This window comes from Nothobranchius furzeri, chromosome 12 (assembly GCF_043380555.1).
Source record: "Nothobranchius furzeri strain GRZ-AD chromosome 12, NfurGRZ-RIMD1, whole genome shotgun sequence".
Taxonomy (NCBI): Eukaryota; Metazoa; Chordata; class Actinopteri; order Cyprinodontiformes; family Nothobranchiidae; genus Nothobranchius; species Nothobranchius furzeri.
In genome coordinates this window covers 28123680-28146806 of record NC_091752.1, presented here as the reverse complement: position 1 = coordinate 28146806, position 23127 = coordinate 28123680, and the positions used below count along the sequence as shown (strand labels likewise).

Genomic DNA, 23127 nt, shown 5'->3' with positions numbered 1-23127 from the left:
AGATGTAACCTCTCCAACGTGTCCTGGGTCAACCCGGGGTCCTCCTGCTGGCAGAACATGCCCGAAACACCTCAACTGACTCCTTTTGATTCGGAGGAGCAGCTGTTCTACTCGAGTCCCTCCCGAATGTCCGAGCTCCTCACGCTATCTCTAAGGCTGAGCCCGGCCACCTTGCGGAGGAAACTCATTTCGGCCTCTTGTATCCGCGATCTCTTTCTTTCGGTCGTTACCCAAAGCTCATGACCATACGTGAGGATTGGGATGTAGATCGACCGGTAAATCGAGAGCCTGGCTTTCTGGCTCAGCTCCCTCTTCACCACGACAGATCGGCTCAGCGTCCGCATCACTGCAGACGCTGAACCAATTCGCCTGTCGATCTCCCGATCCCTCCTACCCTCACTCATGAACAAGACCCCGAGATACTTAAACTCCTCCACTTGAGGTAGGACCTCTCTCCCGACCCGGAGTTGGCAAGCCACCCTTTTCCGGTCGAGAACCATGGTCTCAGATGTGGAGGTGCTGATCCTCATCCCACCCGCTTCACACTCGACCGCGTACTTACCCAGCAAGAGCTGAAGGTCAGAGCTGGATGAAGCTAGGAGGACCACATCATCCGCAATAAGCAGAGACGAGACTCTCCTGCCACCAAACTCGACACACTCCACACCACGGCTGCACCTAGAAATTCTGTCCATAAAGTTAATGAACAGAACCGGTGACAAAGGGCAGCCCTGGCGGAGTCCAACCCTCACTGGGAACAGGTCCGACTTACTACCGGCTATGCAGACCAAACTCGCGCTCCTCTGGTAAAGGGACTGAATGGCCCTTAACAGAAAGCCACCCACCCCATACTCCTGGAGCATCCCCCACATGGTGCCCCTGGGGACATGGTCATAAGCCTTCTCCAAATCCACAAAACACATGTGGATTGGTTGGGGAAACTCCCATGCTCCCTCCATCACCCTTGCAAGGGTATAGAGCTGGTCCACAGTTCCACGGCCAGGACGAAAACCACATTGCTCCTCCTCAATCTGAGATTCAACTATCGATCGGACCCTCCTCTCCAGTACCTTGGAGTAGACCTTTCCAAGGAGGCTGAGGAGTGTGATCCCCCAATAGTTGGAAAACATCCTCAGGTCACCCTTAAAGATGGAGACCACCACCACGGTCTGCCACTCCACAGAAACTGCCCCGATGACCATGCGATGTTGCAGAGATGTGTCAACCACGACAGCCCTACAACATCCATAGCCTTGAGATACCCAGATGAATCTCATCCGCCCCGGGGCTCCGCCACTGTGTAGTTGTTTGACTACCTCAGCAACTTCTGCCCCCGAGATTGGACAGTCCATCCCCAGGTCTCCCGGCTCTGGTTCCTCCTCGGAATGCGCATAGGTGGGATTGAGGAGCTCCTCAAAGTATTCCTTCCACCGTCCGACTATAGCCCCAGTTGATGTCAGCAGCTCCACATCCCCACTGTTAACGGTGTGAGCGAGTTGCTGCCTCCCTCTAAGGCACTGGACAGTTTGCCAGAACCTCTTTGGAGCCGATCGATAGTCTTTCTCCATGGCCTCACCAAACTCCTCCCATGCCCGAGATTTTGCCTCGGCAACTGCCACTGCTGCACCCCGCTTGGCTATCCGGTACCTGTCTGCTGCCTCCGAAGACCCACAGACCAGCCACGCCCTGTAGGCCTCCTTCTTCAGCCTGACGGCTCCCGGAACCTCTGGTGTCCACCAGCGGGAACGGGGGTTGCCACCACGACTGGCACCGGCCACCTTGCGACCACAGCTAGCAACAGCCACCTCAACAATTGCAGAGTGGAACAAGGTCCACTCGGAGTCAATGTCTCCCACTGCTCTCGGTATGTGGTCAAAGCTCTGCCGGAGGTGGGAGTTGAAGACTGTCTTGACAGGTTCTTCCGCCAGGCGTTCCCAGCAGACCCTCACTATGCGTTTGGGTCAGCCAGGTCTACGCGGCATCTTCCCCTGCCATCTGATCCAACTCACCACCAGGTGGTGATCAGTTGACAGCTCCGCTTCTCTTCACTCGGGTGTCCAAAACATACGGCCGCAGGTCAGATGATACGACTACAAAGTCTATCATCGACCTGCAACCTAGGCTGCCCTGGTACCAAGTGTACCGATGGGCATCCTTATGTTCGAACATGGTGTTCATTATGGCCAAACTGCGGCTTGCACAGAAGTCCAACAACAAAACACCACTCATGTTCAGATCAGGCGGGCCGTTCCTCCCAATCACACCCCTTCAGGTCATGCTGTCATTGCCCACATGAGCATTCAAGTCCCCCAGCAGGACAATGGAGTCCCCTGTTGAAGCACTATCTATTACTCGTCCCAGGGACTCCAAAAAGGGTGGGTACTCTGAACTGTTATTTGGCCCATAAGCACAAACAACAGTCAGGAACCGTTCCCAGACCCGAAGGCGCAGGGAAGCTACCCTCTCGTCCCCCGGGGTAAACCCCAACACACAGTCTTGGGGCTAACAAAAGCCAACCCCAGCCCTCTGCCTCTCACCCGGAGCAACTCCAGCAAAGGAGAGTGTCCAACCCCTCTCAAGGACTTGGGTTCCAGAGCCAATGCTATGTGTTGAGGCGAGTCCGACTATATCTAGCCGGTACCGCTCAACCTCTGCCACAAGCTCCTGCTCCTTCCCCGCCTTCGAGGTGACGTTCCATGTCCCAAAAACCAGTCAGTTTGGACTGTTTATTGAATTTTCCTACAATAATTTCAGTCTAAAAAAATCGCTAATATCGTCTGGCTGAACGAATCGTAATATATTGTGATACACATCGTATCGCCAGATTTTCACCAGTACACATTCCTAATGTCTAAATATTTAAATGTGTTCCCCTGTTGAAAGTGTCCTGGGTCTTACTGCCAGCTCTGTGCTGGCTTCCACACTATACTGTGGTGACTTTTAGTGAATAAAGTAGCCATAAATTTGTGACACCACGAAATAAACCTTACTGTTTAGTAGGGTTGGGCATCGTTTGAATTTGAACGATTCAGATTCCAATTCAATCAATACTTAATTAATCCCAGAGGGAAATTAGATTCCTCATTTCGATTCCGGTTCCTATCGATTCCGATTATTTCAAGACGTTACATGTTTTAAATGAGCCAGCTTACCACAGGTCCTACTTGATGAAACAATCTTAACTTCAACATGAATTTTTATTCTATGAACAGTAACATCACTTTTATTTATACTAAAACATGTTCTGGAGATAAAAGAAAAAGACTTGCAGCACCATCAGTGTGTTTGTTTCTGACCACAACCAAAGTCTGGAAGAAGCCTCTGGGATGAGAGGCTAAATGTCTCCAACATATCCAGAAACGTCCAGCTAGGGCTGGGCGATATGGCAAAAATAAAATATCACGATTTTTCCAATATTTTATCACGATTTCGATTTTATCACGATTTTTTTCCATGAATAGCATAACTTCAATTGCGTATTAAAGAAGAGAAACATTGAATAAACAAACATTTATTCATATTAGGGATAATCAACACAGTGCTAACATACTTATATTTTAAACTCACACCAGAGATGATAAAAGCCCTGAGAGAAACAATTACAAAAATCAGTTTTTCTCGTTTTTCAAGTAACAACATAAATTAAAATCGTAAACATATTTAAAGTGCAAACATGTCAATTGCAAACGTATTGTGCAAACATTAACTTGTTCAAAATACTATGTAGCTCCCAGTTGTTCATGTAGTGGATAGTTAAGCTCAAATACGGCTCTGATGTGCGGCTGGACCAGAGATCGCTTGTGGTAGCAAAAAACTGCGCATTCTGAATATTTTCTGCAACTCTCACTTTGCATTCAGCATACATGCGGGGAATGGCGGTGTTCGAAAAATACTTGCGGCTGGAAAACTCGTAGCGCAGATCCAATGTTTTTATCATTTTCTTAAATCCCGCTCCTACTGTTCGCACGGGACACAAATCTTTAACCAAGTGGTACGTGACTGCATCTGTCACGCTGTTCCATCGTCTGCTGTCTCTGTCGTAAGGAGTGAGTTTTGTGTGTTTCTGTTAGCGTTTGCTGCCTGGAAGAAGCACTAGCCGCTGCAGCCGCAGGCTTTTTAGCTTTAGCTGCCAGCTGGCTCTCATTGTATTGTTTGGGATGCCTTCTTTTCAAGTGATTAAACAAGTTTGTGGTGTTGCCATCACTTGCCTTGACGCTCTCCTTGCAAACTTTGCAAATGACGTTTCGCTGCTCTTTGTCATCTGGTGAAAAACCGAACCAGTTCCATATAATGGATAGGGATGGGTACCTTTGACATATGAATCGATCCGGTACTAATTCCCGGTACCTACGAATCGATACCGGTACTTAACGGTACCAATTTGATACTTTTGAGTGTTTCATATTTTAATTCTAATTTATAATTAAATATATATATTTCTCAATTTATAACCATATTTGATAAATATCACGATAAATAACATTCAACTGTTTGTATTTTAACATCATCCTTGTAATTTTATAAGCTGATAAACTGAAGCAAACATCTTTACTGTGAACTAAATTTACTGTGTATCTTCATTCCTTTGGCCGTCTTTGTTCATTAGATTTTTCCTACTGTGAAGTTAGAATTTCCGAGGAGAAAGCGAACGCACCACTAGCTGATAACAACGGTGGCAATGGAAGCTAACATATCAAGCTAACGTTATCTTTAACAGTTTGATTAACTGCTGGCGCAGATTCAAACGATGATGCCTCACACTTAGATCGTTGTCGCTGGTTTCATCTTAACCCAATCACCCGTCGCATTTAGTAAAGTGAAGCCAAACTTTAGAGCGCGTTCATCTAGTCGGAAAATCGGAGTTCCGAGGAGAAAGCGAACGCACCATTAGCGAAACGGGAGCTAACATATCAAGGTAAAGTTATCTTAAACATTTTATTTACCTACCGGAGCAGATTAAGATGAGGATGTCTCACTTAGATCGTTGTCTATCGCTGGTTTCATCACCCAGTTACCCATCACATTTAGTGAAGTGGACCAAAGCGTTAGCGTGCGTTCTTCTTTCTACGCATGCTGCTCTGTTTACAACTCGCTTGCAGGGACCGACGCATGCGCAGCTTTCTTGGCAAGTTCTCGTTATGAAGGACGGGTACCGAAACGAGGCACCGTTTGAAATGACGTGAATCTGTGCTCGGTCGGTACTATAGAAAAGGCTTTCGTCTTCGGAACGAAAACCTCGTTGTCGCTTTCAGCCGCGGCCGAAGCCATGTTTGTTCACACACAGGTGAAAACAAGCGGGGCACTAATATATTACTATGACTCACTCTGATTGGTTAAGGGTCAAACAAAGGCGTGTCATTCGCCTGGGGTAAGTTCCCTTTTCATTCAGAGGCAGAAATTCCACAGCAGAGCTGTGAATCGTGATAAAAAGGTCTCTCAAAAATGACAGACCGTCAGATGTGTGGATCGTAAAACAGTCTAAAATCGTCATATCGCCCAGCCCTGTGTCCAGCTATTTTCAGCTAAAACTTTCAGGATGATCATGTCCAGGATGGCTGAGAACTACATCTCCATGCTGCAGCAAGTTAGAACAGAAAGTGAAACTTAAATGTAGCTGCTGTCAGTAGCAATCTAACAGATTTTAAACATTAAAACTCTCAACAGAAATAGTTCAGAAAGGAAATTTCACAACTTTTTGTGTGATTTATTAATATTATAATTATTGTGGCAGAAGCTGGTGTGGTCCACCACAGAGAAGCTGCTCTAGCATGATGACTTTAATTATTCTACAGGTTATAGTTCAGCCTTCTGATGCTCACACACATGCGTTGGTGAGCGGCTGCGTCTGACTGCTGACGCTCCGTGTGTGTTGTTGTGTGTTGTTATTTCTGCAGTGAGACAAACTCACCTCACACTGTCTGGAGTTTGTTCTTTAAAGCTTCTATTAAATCCACTGTGTTGACGTATTTTAACAAGTTTCCTTTACAGGAATTAAAGTTTACATTACAGAGCAAAGGTTCGGCAGATGCTTTTGTTTAGATTTGGCCGCTGGCGGGGAAGGGGGACTCTGGTGTGATCAGCTCTGAAAAGCGTTCATCACAATTTGCAGATCACGTTTATTTTCCACGGAGATCAGCCGTGGATTCCTCTTCCGGTCGGCATTCTAGGAATCGAAATGAAAAACTTTTAACGATTCCGGGAAAAACTAACAGTTGGAACCGGTTCCAGTCGATGCTCGATGCCCAACCCTACTGTTTAATGTGTTATATGGTAAGTGTATGGGCCATTCCCATCTGTACCGGGTCGGCCCAGGCCGGGTAGCGTAGGTTGTTTACATATCTGGGTGGCCTGGTATTTTTCTGGGCCAACCAAAGCTCATTCTCAGCCCTCTTCTCGAGGGGGTCTGCTTCAGGCCGACCAGGGCCAACACACCCACTGCTGACAGCAAATTCACACCTTCCATTAGAGCAAGCCTCTGATTGGTGGGTAGAATCAGCCCACATGGGCTTAAGGCAAGGATGTGTGGAATCAACCGGGCCAGGCTGGGGCCGACTGGGGCTACCTGGCCCGGGCCGACCCGGTACAGATGGGAATGACCCATTAGTCGTGTTGGGCCCCCTTAAGCTCCACATATGAAACTTCCAGAAGACTTTATCCCAGCTCAGATTTATTTTGTTTGTTTTTTTGTTCATTTGTTTATGTTTATTTATTTAGCAGATGCTTTTATCCAAAGCGACTTACAATTTATAGCCTATTGGGCATGTTGTGATCTGTGGAAAAACCGGAGTACCCGGAGGAAACCCACGCATGCATGGGGAGAACACTCAACTCCACGCAGAAAGGCCGCAGCCGAGTTTCGAACCTGCGAGGCAACAGTGCTAACCACTGCGCCACCATGCCATGCAGCCCATTTTTTTTAATAATATTTTTGCATTTTTCCTCAGACCTACCACCCATTAAGAAGAACTTTTACACTGAAGCAGAAAGTGTGTCCGTGCTCTCTCCTGAGGAAGTCAGTGAGTGGAGGTAATTATAATGCTTTATAAAAGTCAAAATTCCATTTCAATACACAAACGTTTGCATAATTTTTTATACATGATTTTCTTTTTATTACATTTTAGATGTTGCTGGAAATATGAAAAGTAATATTTTTAGCTTGTAAATAATGACAAACTGTGAACTATTTTAAAAGTTCTGCCTATAAACTCAGAAGTTATTTTCTCCCATTTATCTGTGGATCATGTTTTTGTTTCTTACATTTTTCCACAGGAAGGAAAACAACAATATCTTTGTGGATGACTTGAAGGAGGAGGGGCCGAAGCGTCCCATTCCTAGTCCCTGTCGCACATTTCTGGAGGCCTTTGAGCTTTTCCCAGAGATCATGGAAAACATTGAACAAGTTGGCTTTGCCAAGCCAACCCCTATCCAGGTGTGAATCTTTCATCTGTCCAGTTTCATTTCCTAAAGACAAACCCTGTTTTCAGCTAAGATGGAAATTTTTATAAAATTCCTGGCTGGTGTAAGATCCACCACAGCAGCTCCAGAGGCAGGCACTTACACAAAAATAGCTTCACGTGAAATTACATTTTGTTTTTCAACCTTTTTTCCTTTGGAACATCTCTGACTCGTTTATTTTGAGACATTATGAGGAGAAAATGTGCTTTAAGACCTGCTGGTGTCAAAAGAGGGAATTCCTTTGAGAATTAAAAACTTTGACGAAACTAAGGACTTTTATAGTTGCTCATGAACAAATAACTTTTCCTGAGAAAACTTATCCAGTCACGTTCATTAAACTTCTACGCTTAGTGGGTGAGGTGTTCACTCTGCAGTTAAATATTGCAATAGGTGGGATGGAAAACCCCATGAGATATGGACATACCCTGATAATGACCATGATGGGTAATCCTTCCCGCTTATTTTTTAAATCAATATTTTTAATTGCTGTAAAAAAGAAAATGAACATGTAAAAGACACAGACTGCTGAGTAAACAGAGTACTTGTATTTTTCTGTAGACATAACTGATTTTATTGATAAGCACTTGAGCATGATCTTTATTAAGTGATCATTCATCGTTTCTGGTAAATCACATGTTCACCATGAAAGCTTCACTATCACTTCCCTTCACTGACTCATTTCACATTCTAACTTCTGTCTTTTACTTCCCTCTTTTTGTACGAAGGGGTGCTGAATCTTTATTTATTTTTTATTTTTTTACATACTTCTTTTAAGGAGGAATTTCTCAGTTACCCATTCGTTTACTTCGCTGTTACTCGAGTCCCACAAACACCCACTAGGTGAAGTCCTCCTCACAGATACAAAGCTCGTTACGTGTCTGCCAGAACTGAACCAATCCCAGTTAGGAATCCACCGGAGCTTCAGGAGATAAGCCATCAGCCGACAGTCGGAGAACAGTACCTGCACACATAAAAAGAAACACGCCACAATACGATGGCAGGCGTAACATCTGCCCATCATGGTGTGGCTTTCTCGTGAGAACTAGTACATTTGCAAATAAGCCCTAATGTTAATGAGGTCTGAGGTTAAATCCGATTTAAAATGGAATAAACTTTCATAGATAAACTGATTATTACTCTGCAGGCGTGTTTGTGCAGAGTTATTAACCAGTTTACGGTGAGAGGAAATAAAACTGTAATCCCTCTTTCACATTTAACTTTCATTTCTCAAAAAATAAATATGTGGTCGGCATTTTCAAATAGAAACAGAATAGTTGCAAAAACAGCTTTTAAAACTTCCTAAAACCCTCTAATCTTCCTGATACCTGCAGAATGGTGGCTGCCAAGCTCAATTGAGATTGATGACTTCAGATTTTTGTTTAAATCTGATGATCGGTGTCTCTGTTGCATATTTTAGAATTAGATTCTGCATTTATGTAGTTTTCCTTATATGTACACCAAAAAAAAATAATGGTGATGTCATGGTAGATTTAAATCAGCTGCGTTTTGTTTGTCATTCCTACCTTGCCCAATCTTCTCCAGCCATGAAGGCAGAAACCTAAAGATAAACATATTACAACTAAATTATTTTCCTTTAAATGAGCCTAAGAACTTATTGTATTGTTTAGAGCGGGGGTCCGCAATCCGCGGCTCTGGAGCCGCATGCGGCTCTTCCATCCATCTGATGCGGCTCTCTGTGCTTGTAAAATAATGAATGGATATTTAAATAAAATGCTTTATATTTTACTGCATTAATTTTATATCTGTATGCCAATTCTAAATGTAAAGATTGCCTGCGTAAACCTGAACAGTTCCAACCCGGTCTTACTGTGAGACCGGGTTGACGGGTCACGCTTGTGCGTAATCATATGCGCTTCTGAGCTGAAGAGGATATGAGATTCTGGGCTTCTCCTCAGATGGCTCCTGGATGTGTTGCCACATTGGAGACAGGAACAAGCACTATTCAGCCAAAGTTTCATGATCAGGGAACATTTTCTAACTGACAAGTCTTGCTTCAGTCGGAGGAATCTTCCCGCATGTGCTCTGGTTCTGCGACGCGCTCCAAGCCCCTCTCCACAGCTCGCTGTGGACCTTATGGAGTACACGCTGACAGTGAGCTGCGCTGAGCAGTGTCCAGCTCAGATGTTCAGATGGGAATCATTTCTTGAGTGATTTAGCTACATCTGCAATGTGCGAAACGAATAAAGTGCCAGTTTTTCTGCATGCGTCGGGGTAATTCTTTCTATTCTTTCTCCATCAAAATAAACGGTCAAAAACGGGAACTATCCGGTCAACACAAGCCCTGCTTTTAACTGTTCTGTTTTCTTGTGAAAATTGTTGCAAAGAGATATAATTTAACTTGATTAACACCAGAGCCAGGCGCACTGCACCATTATCTCCGTCATTGTAAATGAGGGAAAAACAAATTGATCGGATCCTTTTCTGACCTTCCCCACCTACAAAGTTTAATTACAACGATCAAACGTGACAGAGCCTGGATTTGTATTCTGAACAGTCTAAACATGTTTTAAAAAGAAACGTATGACAAAAGTGGCACCTGCTCAGTAAAACCACCAACGGGGTGAAAAATATCAAAATATTGTAGGCAGAGACGGGCTACAACTTCTGGATCCACTTTATATAAGTCATTTTATTGATTATCGTCTTATGAAAGATAACTTTGACGTACACGAGCGACCGGTACTGGCTGCTGTCACCTGTTGTGATTGGTTAAAGCAGCTCTCTGCTGTCTGAGGGTAGGCCCCGCCCACAACGCCGCAGCTGCTGTGGCTCCCAGTGTTTTCTTTACCGTGGGAAACGGGTAATAATGGCTCTTTGATGGGAACAGGTTGCCGACCCCTGGTTTAGAGCAAATATGCACTACCCATGTTTGTTTTGGAAGTCCTTGCCACTGTAAGGTGCTTGGAAATGTCAAATGTTCACTTGGCTTGAAATAGATTTTGACAAAAGTGTAAAAACCCAGAGAAGGATATTATAACCTTTTATTTTAACCAGTCTCAGGCATGGCCGGTAATCCTCATTGGGGAGGACCTGATAGCGATAGCTCAAACAGGAACGGGGAAAACTCTGGCTTACCTGCTGCCAGGGTTCATCCACATGGACGGGCAGCCTGTGTGAGTTAATGGTTTTCTCATTTTCAATCCAGTTTTCTCTTCATAAACGGCAAAATTGCTTTACCTATTGGTTATAAAACTTTTCTGTGTTTTTGTTCTGCAATTATAGACCGAGATCTGAGCAGGACGGTCCAGGCATGTTGGTGCTGACTCCCACTAGAGAGCTGGCCCTCCAGATTGAAGCGGAGTGCAGCAAGTACCAGTACAAGGGATACAAAAGGTAACGATATTCATGTCCGCTACTTGTTATTTAACAATTTTAATATTTCCTGCTGATCTTTGCTTTTCAGTATTTGTATTTATGGAGGAGGTGACAGGAGAGGCCAGATCAACCTGGTTCGGAGCGGCGTGGATATTGTGATCGCTACTCCAGGACGTCTGAACGATTTACAGATGAATGACCTCATCAATCTTCGCTCCATCACTTATGTGGTCAGACGTACAAACAAGTCCCTAACTAAATCTTAAACATTTATGACTTTTGGTTGTTCACACAAAACCTTTTCTATTTGGTGTCTTTGTTCCGATGGCAACAGGTGTTGGATGAGGCTGACCGCATGCTGGATATGGGCTTCGAACCCCAGATCCTGAAGATTCTTCTGGATGTACGTCCGGACCGACAGACTGTTATGACCAGGTGAAAGACTCCTCTAAGATTTGTGCTGAAGCGATCTGATCCCATGAGTATAAAAAAAACATGTAATCAGTGGGAGTCTCATGTTAAAGTTCAGCGTCTAACCAGGCCTTTCCATCGGACGTATAAGCATCACGTAACATATTAGACACCAAACAGGCAGATTCCCTTACTGTGTTTAAAACTAGCCTAAAGACTGACCTTTTTTATTCAGCCTCCCATTGAGTTGGTTAGTTTTTAATGTGACGTTTTACAGGATTGCTGCAAACTGTGTTGTTTCTTTTTATTTGTTTTTATTGTACAGCACTTTGGTACACTAGGACTGCAACTAACGACTATTTAATGGTCGACTGGTCACAGACTGTTGAAACGATTGGTCGACTAATCGGATAATTATTAAATTTTTCTTAAATTAAGCATGAGATTGCTTTAATTGTGTGAAAAATGATAATACACACAAGAAAGATGGGTACTTCAATGGAAAATGCATATTTTATTGAACTTTGCTACTGATTCATACTAAAAGCAAATTAAAATGGCCAGTCTAACACCAATTAGGCTCAGTGCCCAGTCAGTGCAGACATAAATGCATAAATAAAATTAAAATACTTTAGTCAGACACAGTCAGGCATAACATTAAATCTCTCTTTTTTATAAGCAAAAATACATTTAAAAAATATACAGTTTACATCCAAAACAAAACGTATCGGCTTTCGTGTTATTTAAATCTTACCGAGGTGAGTCAGACTGTTTCATTCAACTGTCCGACGTGCTTTCTCTTTAAGTGTTCATGCATCGAGGTGCTGTCCTGATACACAAGGACTGCTTTGCAAATAATGCAGGTAATCTTTTTATTCGCCGAATCCAGGCTGGAATGCTCCCAAACTTTAGATGTTGTGGTACGCGTAGCTGCTGTGTCAGACGCCGCCATTTCTGTTAGTTGGCGCTCAGCAGAGAAGCTATTGTGCATGTGCGACTCTCGGCAGAGATTGTCATGAAGTGAGATGCCTCACTCCGTGGGAAAAAACACGTTTGGCGATATTTGTCGAGGAATCGTTGCAGCCCTATGGTACACATAGTTGTTTTTTATTGTTGCTTTATAAATAAATTGGATTGGATTGGAGTTTACCTGCCAGCTCAGCACCACGTCCCTTCCCTACAGGAGCATTTCAGATGCAAAACAGCAGCAAAGGCTTTCCATACAGCTGGTCCTGCGAGGTCATGAAATCTCGGGAGAATTGCAAGATCACACGTGAATTCACCAGTTCATGTAATGACAAGACGGCAGCATGCATTTAAAAAAACTGTGGTTTTTATTCTGTTGTGTTTGCCATGTGTCTTGTGCTGCTTTCGAGTTTGACTTGCTATCTGTTCTGATCTCCATGCGTTCTAGAAGCATAACTTGAAAAGAACAGACGAGAAGCATATGTTTACCGGAGCAACATGACACCATTAGCCTGGGACACATGCAAAATGTGACGCTTTGCAGCTGATGGAAACTCACACACAACGACTGATTTTGCACCATTAATGCCTCCGGTGGAAAGGCCGGCTAAGTAAACTGATGCAATTATACAAGATCAGACCATAAATATCTGAATGTTTCTCATTCAGCCGAAATCTGAATTCCATGACCTTGTTAATGGACAAGCACTTGCTCTAAAGAATCAAAATGAGTGTTATTAATAGTTTCTGATATCACAACTAAAATGATCAATAGGGCTGTCACAATAATCGCATGAACAATATATCGCGATATTAAGAAACCCACCTCGCTGCATGACGTGCCACCGCAATTACCGCACTTGATTAAATCTCGCGACAGCGCATGCTGAGAGGTAAAGTCCGCGCTGATCGAGGAGATAGTAGGGCACTTTTTTTATTTCTGTTAGATGTTGCAGCCAAATTTGCATTTCAAAGTTAAACCTCCTGAATGTTGTTCTTAAGTTCAGTCAGAGAATGCCGTTACTGCCCTTTGATCTGCATTCAATAAAGTGTTAAAAATGGCCATGTATTTTTTTCTAACATTTTTTAAATGTGTAAGCACAATGTTTCAAAGGAAATATTGCCATGAGTTTAGTAATTAACAAACAAATTTGCTAAGTACATAAATAAAAACGAGGTGCAATAATATCGCATATCGCAATATTGAGCTGCCCTGACTCACCGCAGGGGGAATTCCTCAATCGCGACAGCCCAAATGATCAACAGAAGCTTGGGTTCCTCTCATAGCAAACATTTCTAGAATATTAGTTTTCATGTTCTTAAAGTGCTATAACTAAAATGTCTGAGGCTTTAAATAAAATCCAACTTATTTTGTTTGTAGAATGCAGAAAATCGTCCTGGCATTTTTCTGATTTTCCTTTAATTTTCTTAACTCATGATCCAGCGCCACTTGGCCTACAGGTGTGAGAAGACTGGCCAAATCCTACCTGAAGAATCCCATGATGGTTTACGTGGGCACCCTGGACCTGGCTGTAAGAGGAAGCTGGATGCATTTTAGAAGAGAAATGTGTGGTTTAATGTGTTTCCTTTCGTTGCTTTTTGTATCAGGCTGTCGGCACGGTGCAGCAAAAACTGCTTATTGTTCAGGAAGAGGAGAAAAAGTCCTATCTGTTTGACTTCATAAGAAGCATGCAGCCCCACGATAAAGTACTGGTCTTTGTGGGCAAGAAGCTCTTGTGAGTAGGGGGCGGGGCCACCGCTCGTCTAGATGATGTTCTGACTCATAATGACTTTTAATAATTGAGCCAAATCAGCAGACATTTAAATCACCTTGTTTCCCTTTACAATCAAATGCAGAGCTGATGATCTATCAAGTGACATTGCTCTGCAAGGCATCGCTGTGCAGTGTCTCCATGGTGACCGTGAGCAGAGTTCCCGTGAAGAGGCACTTGCTGATTTTAAAGAGAGTATGTAACAAAAGCTTTGAAATAAAACTAAACTTGGATTTTTTTAAATCTTGGGTATTTCTAAATTTGATAATAATTAAATGATCTATGATTCAAGAGTTATCATTTTTCCAGGCAGGGTTCGCATCCTAGTCGCCACAGACCTGGCTTCTCGAGGGTTGGACGTCCATGACATCACACATGTCTTTAACTATGACTTCCCACGGAACATAGAGGAGTATGTCCATCGTGTGGGTCGTACAGGCCGAGCAGGGTAATGGTTGTGTGCCTGTCTTTAATTACAAATAGATTCATGCTTGAAAACTTTGTTTGTTTTATTTATTTATTTTGTTGTTTTTTGAACCCAGGCGAACAGGTGCTGCCATTACTCTCTTAACCAGAGAAAACTGGAGGATGGCCCCAGAGCTGATTCCCATCTTGGAGCGAGCAGAACAAGTTAGCAAACATAATTTGTATTTATCAAAGAAAGTAAAACTCTTCTATAAAATATTGGCGTTCACAAAGCTGAATGTCTGAGAAAGGGCTTTAAAGATCAAGTTCACCCATTTTTTCAACACATTGCTTGTGGGGAATAAAGCACTGGTGCTTCTGTGTCAGGAACTAGAAGTGAGCCAGGGCAGGAGTCTTTTATCCTGATATGTGGACGTCTGGCCTCTTGATTAGCTAACAGCAACGTGACTCTACCACTGACTATTTGCTTTGCAACGTTGATGTTTTATCTCCGCTAACAACACAAGCCTGAAGGAGTTCTGCCATGTTTTGGAGTTGCTAATGCTAACAGTTAGCTTCTACTAGCTGAAATGTTCTCTGTTCCTTCCTGGCTGCTAGATCAGCAACAGCCCATCATGACCAAGATGGGTGAGTCCATGAATGCATTCTGACATTATGACGTGACTTTTCCAATCGGAGAGTTTCCTCATCCATCTTATATCAGAGGCTAATGCTGGAAATGGGGGTAGAAGGTTATTTTTCATGTTGAGCCTGCATGTTAAACTCCGTGAACAAGTAAAACATTTTCTGGATGAACTTGAATGATTCCTGTAAGCCAAAGTATGTTTCAGTAATTACATTTGCAACATGAATGCTAAAGGAATCATCTCCAGACATGAAAATGTCTCACCTTTAGGCAAAATCCACCATTTTGAATCAGATTTTGGTCACCTAGTGATTCATGCAGATCCAATGAGAAAATGCGTGGGAGTGGGGGGGGGGGGGGGTGTTATGCAGCGAGGCAGGCTGTACACTTGAACCAGTTTCAATATTAACCATGAGAGGGAACTTGCAAGGGGATTTTTTTATGATGCCCAGAATTATTTAGATAAATCTGTGTGAACCAGTGATGAGGATGAATGCATCTCGTTTGCGGCTCTTCCATGCTTGTATGATCCGGGCCCGAACCGAGTAAGTCCAACAGGTCGGATTGGATTTTGGCCAATTTAATAATTTGAGCGTGATGGTCGCACAATATGGGGAGATGGGGACGCGCCTTAAGCCAGACACAGTGGAAGCAGCATTATTATTATTATTATTATTATTAGTTGTAACAAAATACAAAAATATAGACTATGTAGTGATGTCTCTGGTGAGCCGGTTTTGGGCTTAAAGTCTGGGGTCATTTTGGTTTGAGTCTTCAGGTCTTGTTGGGACTCTGCTGCGGGGGTGGGGGTGTGTGACACGGAGAGCTCTGAACAGTCAAAGAAATACAAACAATATTGTTTTACTGTGTCAGCCTGTAGAAGTTCTTGCTAAACATTATCTTGTTTCATGAGTCAGGGTGACTTAAATTTATGTTAAATTCAACTTTGAGAAAATTGGGAGGAAACTTAAGTCTACCTCAGTGTTTGTGAAAACTTTTGATCCACGCCTGCCAAACTGGCAGAAGTGGCAGTGTCTCACGCAGGACATTTTTAGGACAATGTCCTCACAGGCTTCAGATTTGTAACTGTTTAACAGTGAGTATTGTAGTGATCTCTGACCTTTACATATAATACATGTTTCATTGTGACAACAATCTGAAATAATTTAAGTTAAAAAAAAACCATTAATGTGATTTTCTGAAAAATTCAGAAAACTAGGATTAGACAGTCCCTCTGCTTAGATAATAGACCAACAGAATTTATCAGGAAATTATTAAGAGATCATATAATTATTATTAATTATTATAAAACATCAGAATACATATGAAAATATTACTAAATGTAGGGTTTGCCAAATTGAGTGCTTTAAGAGCTCTATATATATATGACCTCTACTTATGACCAATAAGCTGTGATACTCTATCTAAATATAGAATATCAACCTGCTTGGTCTTTACTGTTTTTATCAGAAGATTCTCGGAATCTTTATTTATCAAGGGATTGTACACTCTTCGTATTGATTCAGAAAAGAGTCAGGTTTATAAAAGTAAGAATTTATTTTACCAACAATTAAAAACATGACAAGTTAACTAACATTTACTGTGATGGATGGAACTAGATGTGATGTGTGAATGCGGTGTTAGTCAGAACTTCCTTATCTAGGGGAGCCGAGTTCTGGATGTAAAAGAATTTGGTTTGCGTTAAGCTATGGAGTTGGTTATTATCAAAAGCACATCAGACGCTATCTGTGTGTCTACTTCACCCATTTTTGGAGACCATCTTGGTGGATCAGAAGGAGGTCGGCTGTCCTCTGGGACCGAAGGGCTGTAGAATACCGTGGCACCAACTCTTCAGTCCAGAGATGTCTCTGGTTACGACAGATGGATGGAACCGCGCGTCTGGGACTCCAGCTGATGGGATGAAGGCAGTAGGGCTGTCACGGTAACCGCAAAAATGAAATATCACAATATGAAGAAGCCCACCGCGCTGCATCATGGGCCACCACGATTACTGAACTTGATTCAACTCAATGATGCATGTTGAGAAGGATGGCTGCACTGGTATCAAAACGAAACGTTACTTCGCTCCTTTGGGAGCACTTTGGTTTTCAGTACGTCAGCTGCTGCGCAGCCAGGGTCCTTGGCCGAGACAGAGCTGCCACCAGCGGCAAAAAAATAATAATAAATGCTCGGAGACCTGCTGAAGTCCCGGACAAGCACTGCTTCTGCAGCCATCCCGAAGAGAGTTTGAGCCGAGCTGGAGCTCACTCGCTACCTGCAGGAGGAATGCATCCACCCTAAAGAAACCCCCCTGACATGGTGGAGCAACAACCGGGAGAGATTCCCTTTGCTCGCCAGTCGCACGCAAGTACGTGTGCGTTAGTGCAACGAGCGCACCATCCGAGAGGGTTTTCATTGTTGCTGGAAATGTTGCCACCCCTCTCAGATCCTCTCTCAAACCGTATATGGTTAACATGCTGGTTTTCCTTGTGGGTAACAAGGACGTGACCGAGCTATAAATCACCGTCATTCGTGTGTGTGAAAGTGAAATGATAGTGCCCCGCGCTCGGTACATGTAATTTTTTATGCTTGATTTTAAACAACTAAACAAAATGGGGACTTGTTTCTTATTTGTTAGATGCTGCAGCCAAATTTGCATTTAAAAGTTTAACCTTCTCCTGAATTTTGTTGTTTTTAAGTTCAGTCGGACTCCGACTGTCGGAGAAACAAACGTTACTGCGATCTGTGTTGTTACTGCCCTTTGATCTGCATTCAGTAAAGTGTTATAAAAGAAGGCACGGCAATTTTTAACCTTTTTTAAATGTGTAAACATTATGTTTAGATAGTACTGCAATAAAAAAAAGTGCTGCAATAATATCGCACAACGCAATATTAAGCCACCCTGAATCACCGCAGGGAGAATTCCTCAACCGCGACAGCCCTAGAAGGCAGGCTGATGTAAAGGGAACGCATACAGTCTTGTGTCTCCTTTTTGACCAGATGTTGAATGGTCAAACAGTACCTAAAACTGACCATTGCTGGACGTTACATAAATGTTGTGATGGTTCATGAGGGATTATTGTGAGTGATGTAACCTGATGTTACTGTTCTTTTAAGAGACAGTGGCTGAAGAGTGAAACTGAAAATTGAAGATGTGGGTTTATCTCAGCTGTTTGTTAAACTACTCTAGTAAACCGCTGTTGAGGACAAAATGCCATTCTGTCCGTCGTTTTAGTTAAGTACAAATAATATATAAGAAAGGATCTTAAGTTACCTCGCGTTTGTAATACGGCTACTTACAGGTTGCGGACGGTGCACCGTGCACAGATCTATTAAAATGCTCAGAAGAAGCGCTCCTGTGGGCAGCTGCTGCAGAGATGATCGCTGGTGGACTATTGGAGAAAAACACTTGTCGTGAATCGAAGCAAATTATTAAGTCAATTTGTGGTTTTCAGGAGGTTTATTTTGTTTTGGCAAGATCAGGGAAGAGGCACATCAGCCAAATTGTCAGACGATTTAAAGGTCTTCGTCGGACAACATTAAAACACGTCGGACATTACCGACGTGTTTTTGCAAACACTGGTCTACCTCCTCAGTAGGGTTGGGCATTGTTTGATTTTGAACGATTCCAATTCCTCGTTTTGATTCTGGTTCCTATCGATTCCCGATTCAGATTCTTTGAAGACATGACACGTTTAACATGAGCCAGCTAACCACAGGTCCTACTTGATGAAATAATCTTAACTTGTACATGAATTTTAATTCTATGAACAATAACATCACCTTCATTTAGACAAAAACATGTTTTGGAGAAATAAAAAAGATATGCAGCATAATCAGTGTGTTTGTTTCTGACCACAACCAAAGTCTGGAAGAAGCCTCTGGGATGAGAGGCTAAATATCCAACATATCCAGAAACGTCCAGCTGTTTTCAGCTAAAACTTTCAGGATGATCATGTCCAGGTTGACTGATAACCTACACCTCTGTAGGGTTAGTCTACAGAAGTATTTTGGGGTTTTAATTATGATCAATAAGATTTGATGACTCCATAAAACTATTAAATATCAACCTGATTGATCCTTGAATATTTAACTGGAAGAATTAAGATTCTTTGTTTATTCAGGGATCATAAGTACACTTCGTATTAATTCGGACAAAGTAAAGTTTATAAAAAGTAAGAAATTTATTTTCTAAACAAATTATAAGACGTAACAACTACGAAACGATAGGTGATGAGTGTATGATGTAGTGTAATGTGATGTTATCAGAACCCTCATATCTGGGAGAAACCAAGTTCTGAGTGTGATTGATTTTTGTCTGCATTAAACTATAAGTGATGGTTGATAAAATGGCATCAGACGCAATCTTGCTGTGCCTACGTACCCCTGAGGAGACACTCTTTCGGATCCGAGATGTCGGGGGTCGGGTGACCCCATGGTACCGAAGTTCATAGAAAAACTGCAGTACAACCAGGTCAGTCCAAAGTCGTCTCCAGGTCACAACAAACAGGTGGACTTGTTTTGCGTCTCAAATGTTTGGACTCTTATGGAGTCGAAGCTGTCAGCTTTGCAGCGCGCAAAAAGGTTTTGACTGTATGTCAGAATATGCGGTGGTTCGAAGAGTTTTCCTCCGGTGGCCAGTCCAGAGTTCGGTTCAACATATGGGCCATTCCTATCTGTACCGGGTCGGCCCGGGCCGGGCAGCCCCAGTCAGCCCCAGCCTGGCCCGGTTGATTCCACACATCCTTGCCTTAAGCCCATGTGGGCTGATTCTACCCACCAATCAGAGGCTTGCTCTAATGGAAGGTGTGAATTTGCTGTCAGCAGTGGGTGTGTTGGCCCTGGTCGGCCTAAAGCAGACCCCCTCGAGAAGGGGGCTGAGAATGAGCCTTGGTTGGCCCGGAAAAATACCAGGCCACCCAGATATGTAAACAACCTACGCTACCCGGCCCGGGCCGACCCGGTACAGATGGGAATGGCCCATTACTCACTCAGGAAGTGAGTTCTGTTTTAATAATTGCCATATTATGATTTACTGACGAATCAGAATTTGACATGTTAAGGGGGTTTTGCCAACAACCTCAGAAACCACACCTTGCTCAGATAAAGGAGCTCTGATTTGTGGATCAGAAAGCAATGTGTTATGAGATTACGTTAACCTTCATCTTGCCATGTGTATGAGTGTGTGAGCTGTCAAGTCACGTACCCTGATTACAGACCTGCCAACCTGTACTCATTTTGCGTAGCCAGTACGCAATTTGGCATCTATTTACTCTGGTACGACACACCCTTCCAAACTACGCAAAAGGCTGCAGATACATGAGTTGAGTTCTGTGGCACATATGCACGTGTGGTACTCATGTCTGACAACACGACTCAGCAGCGTGGTGAAGAAGTTTAAGCCAGTCATTGTAGAAAAGCAGAGAAAAACCAGAGCTATCTATCCTGCCTAGCCTATAGCGTAACACCCCCGCCCCCCTTCTCCCTGCTTCGTCCTGCCCGCTGCTCCTCTCCCTCCGGTTCGCCACTCGCTGCTGTTTTGGTAAGATAAAGTGTGTGTGTGTGTGTGTGTGTGTGTGTGTGTGTGTGTCTCCATTGCAGATAGATTTGGCCTGTATATAAGGAGGAATGTGATTATTTACAGTTTAAACATGCAGCCATTATTTTTTTTCGCAGCTTGTTTTGCAACTTGTGCTATGGCAGATGAGGGAGAAGCAGACAGGGAGGGATTGGTTAGCAGACCCGCCAAAAAGAAGAGGGTCCATGTGTCTCAGAAGTTTTTGTCCAAATATCAAGAACAGTGGTCATGCTTGCGACCCTTTAAACAACCTCACCATGCATTTTGCGCAATCTGCAATTATGATGTGGACATAAGCCACCAGGGAGCTGCAGGTAATTAGTAAATTAGCCCTGGTGATGTGTGCATATGAGCTTTGATCCAAGTTAATATTACATTCTTGAGAACAGAATCACCTATTGCAATTTACAAAATAAATAATTACCATTAAATACATATAGATGTTATTTTTAGGGCTGCAACAACGAATCGATGAATTCGATGAAAATCGATTACTAAAAGCGTTGGCAACGAATTGCGTCATCGATTCGTTGTGTCGCACAACTCTTCCAAAAGCGCCCCCCCCCCCTTCCCGCCCACCGTTGCGTGCAGACCAGAGCAAGTCAGATCAGCGCGAGGGAGAGCCTGCAGACTTGCGCTGCTGCGAACCGGTTCCACATTGTTGCACAGCGATCCAGGCAGCTGCTTCCAGCGCACGGTCCATTCTCAAAGTGGTGCAACCAAAAAACTATAATTGGCACACGATCGTTCTTGTCTGCACATGTTCTCTATTTTCTGTCTTATTTGTGCCTGAAGCGCTCTGCTGCGGAGCTCATCACCTGTGCTGTGGTGATTTCACCTCACGCAGCATCGAAAACGCGCTCTCCGCTTTGCGGTCAGGAGATCTCTTTGATCTGCTCAAAAGTAACTGATGAGGTGAAAAAGTAAGAATCCAGGCAACAGATTTTCTGGAGAATTATGAGGAGATGCAGGAAGATGAGAGACAGACAGGACAGGAAAATAGTTAAATAAAAACAAGAAAACAAAGTAAAATGTAGGTAGATTTATCTCCACTACACGTTTTTACCAGTAAAAAACAATAAGTTATACACATGTCATAGTTATACATCTGATACAATTCAGATCACCTTCAAAACTCAGTCACACACCCAGGGCCGTTTCAAGACATTTTGGGGGCCAAGGCAAAATGTCCCCCCCCTCCCCCCCCCCCCCCATAACTGGGCTCCCCAGAAGCCTCTGTGTAATCCATACCCTGTCCAGTAATGTTAGTTACATGGTGTTTATAAAAGCCCCTCAGACATTACTGACATGTTCTAATATTATCAGATGAAAAACTTAATTATCAGACATGCTGTCTCATCAGCTTCTTTTCTAAACTTGCAAAAAGTAACAAAACCATTTGAAAGCCACTATTTGTGGATTATCTGAAAGTTTCCATGGAGTGTGTGACAACTTATTTTATCATTGATCCTATCGTCTAATCTCACAGCTGAAACAAGCATCCTTAATAATCTGTGCACAGGAAGCGTACCGATGCTGTAGTAAAACAAAAGGTATAATAATTTATTATTAATAAAACCTCGTTGCAGCACTAAAGCATAAAAATGAGATTTTGCATTAAATATGCAAAATATTTACATATGAATTGTTTTAGAGCCCTTTTATTGGCAGAATCTGATATTAATTTAGTTCTTACAAAAAATGGGTCCCAACATGGTTTGTGTGGCGTTGCCATAGTGTGACATCATAGGCACAGATCCCCTGTCCTCTTGTTTGGAAATGGAACTATGGTCACCCTACATTAAACAAACTGTCCACCTGGGCTTTTGCGCTGCACAGAGACGCTTTGCTGCCTATGACTTCGAATGTCAGTTGAGAGTCAGTCTCATGCAGACTGACCAATGAAGAGAGGGCCTCAAGTTAAGACCCTCTCCTCATTTGTCAGTCCACACGAGGTGGGTCAAAGGTTACTCTGGGCGGGTTACGTGTTGTCAGGCATTCAAGTATTGAGTATATTTACTGCATATTACAGTAAAATATTCTGTATGTGACCACATTATGGTGATCCTCGGGTCGTGATGATGGAGCCCTTGAATATTGTTGCCCAGGGTACAACAAAGTGTTAATCTGGCCCTGGTTCCGCCGTCACATTCCCGCAGAAACTGGTTGATCACACCGGGGCCAGACTACTAGCATGTGGTTTTACAACCACAATGTCCTCGGAAGCAAAAACGCTTTTAAAAGGGAGGGAGGAGTCCTAACTGTTGCTGCAGGCGTGTTGTGTGAGAGTGCAGTTATATACTGGTTAATATATTTTTGGGTTCAGTTGCTTTCATGTGGCCTAATGTGAGTCTATTTGGGATCATTGGAATGATCAGCAGCATTTCTTGATGTGACTTTATGGCAGTTGCCCAGGGCATCATCGCAAGGAGAATGACATTCATTTACTTTTGTTTTATTTGGTATTTTTTCAGTCATTTTTCGAAATAGTGATCAATTTTGATTAATTCACAGCCTATGTTTAATTACATTTTAAATAAATGTCAACAGATGAGATC

The 23127-nt window shown here is 43.1% G+C and overlaps 1 protein-coding gene across 1 annotated transcript in view; it reads left to right on the top strand.

The window, feature by feature from the left end:
* Positions 1 to 23127, top strand: part of ddx43 (DEAD (Asp-Glu-Ala-Asp) box polypeptide 43) — a 41960-nt gene that overhangs the window by 12820 nt on the left and 6013 nt on the right. Inside the window, exons 5-15 of the mRNA XM_015944713.3 lie at positions 6945 to 7026; positions 7270 to 7429; positions 10471 to 10589; positions 10699 to 10809; positions 10880 to 11021; positions 11126 to 11226; positions 13613 to 13700; positions 13777 to 13904; positions 14026 to 14135; positions 14250 to 14388; positions 14483 to 14570. Of these exons, the coding sequence (XP_015800199.3) occupies positions 6945 to 7026; positions 7270 to 7429; positions 10471 to 10589; positions 10699 to 10809; positions 10880 to 11021; positions 11126 to 11226; positions 13613 to 13700; positions 13777 to 13904; positions 14026 to 14135; positions 14250 to 14388; positions 14483 to 14570 (1268 nt within the window). The remainder of the gene's footprint in view (positions 1 to 6944; positions 7027 to 7269; positions 7430 to 10470; positions 10590 to 10698; positions 10810 to 10879; positions 11022 to 11125; positions 11227 to 13612; positions 13701 to 13776; positions 13905 to 14025; positions 14136 to 14249; positions 14389 to 14482; positions 14571 to 23127) is intronic.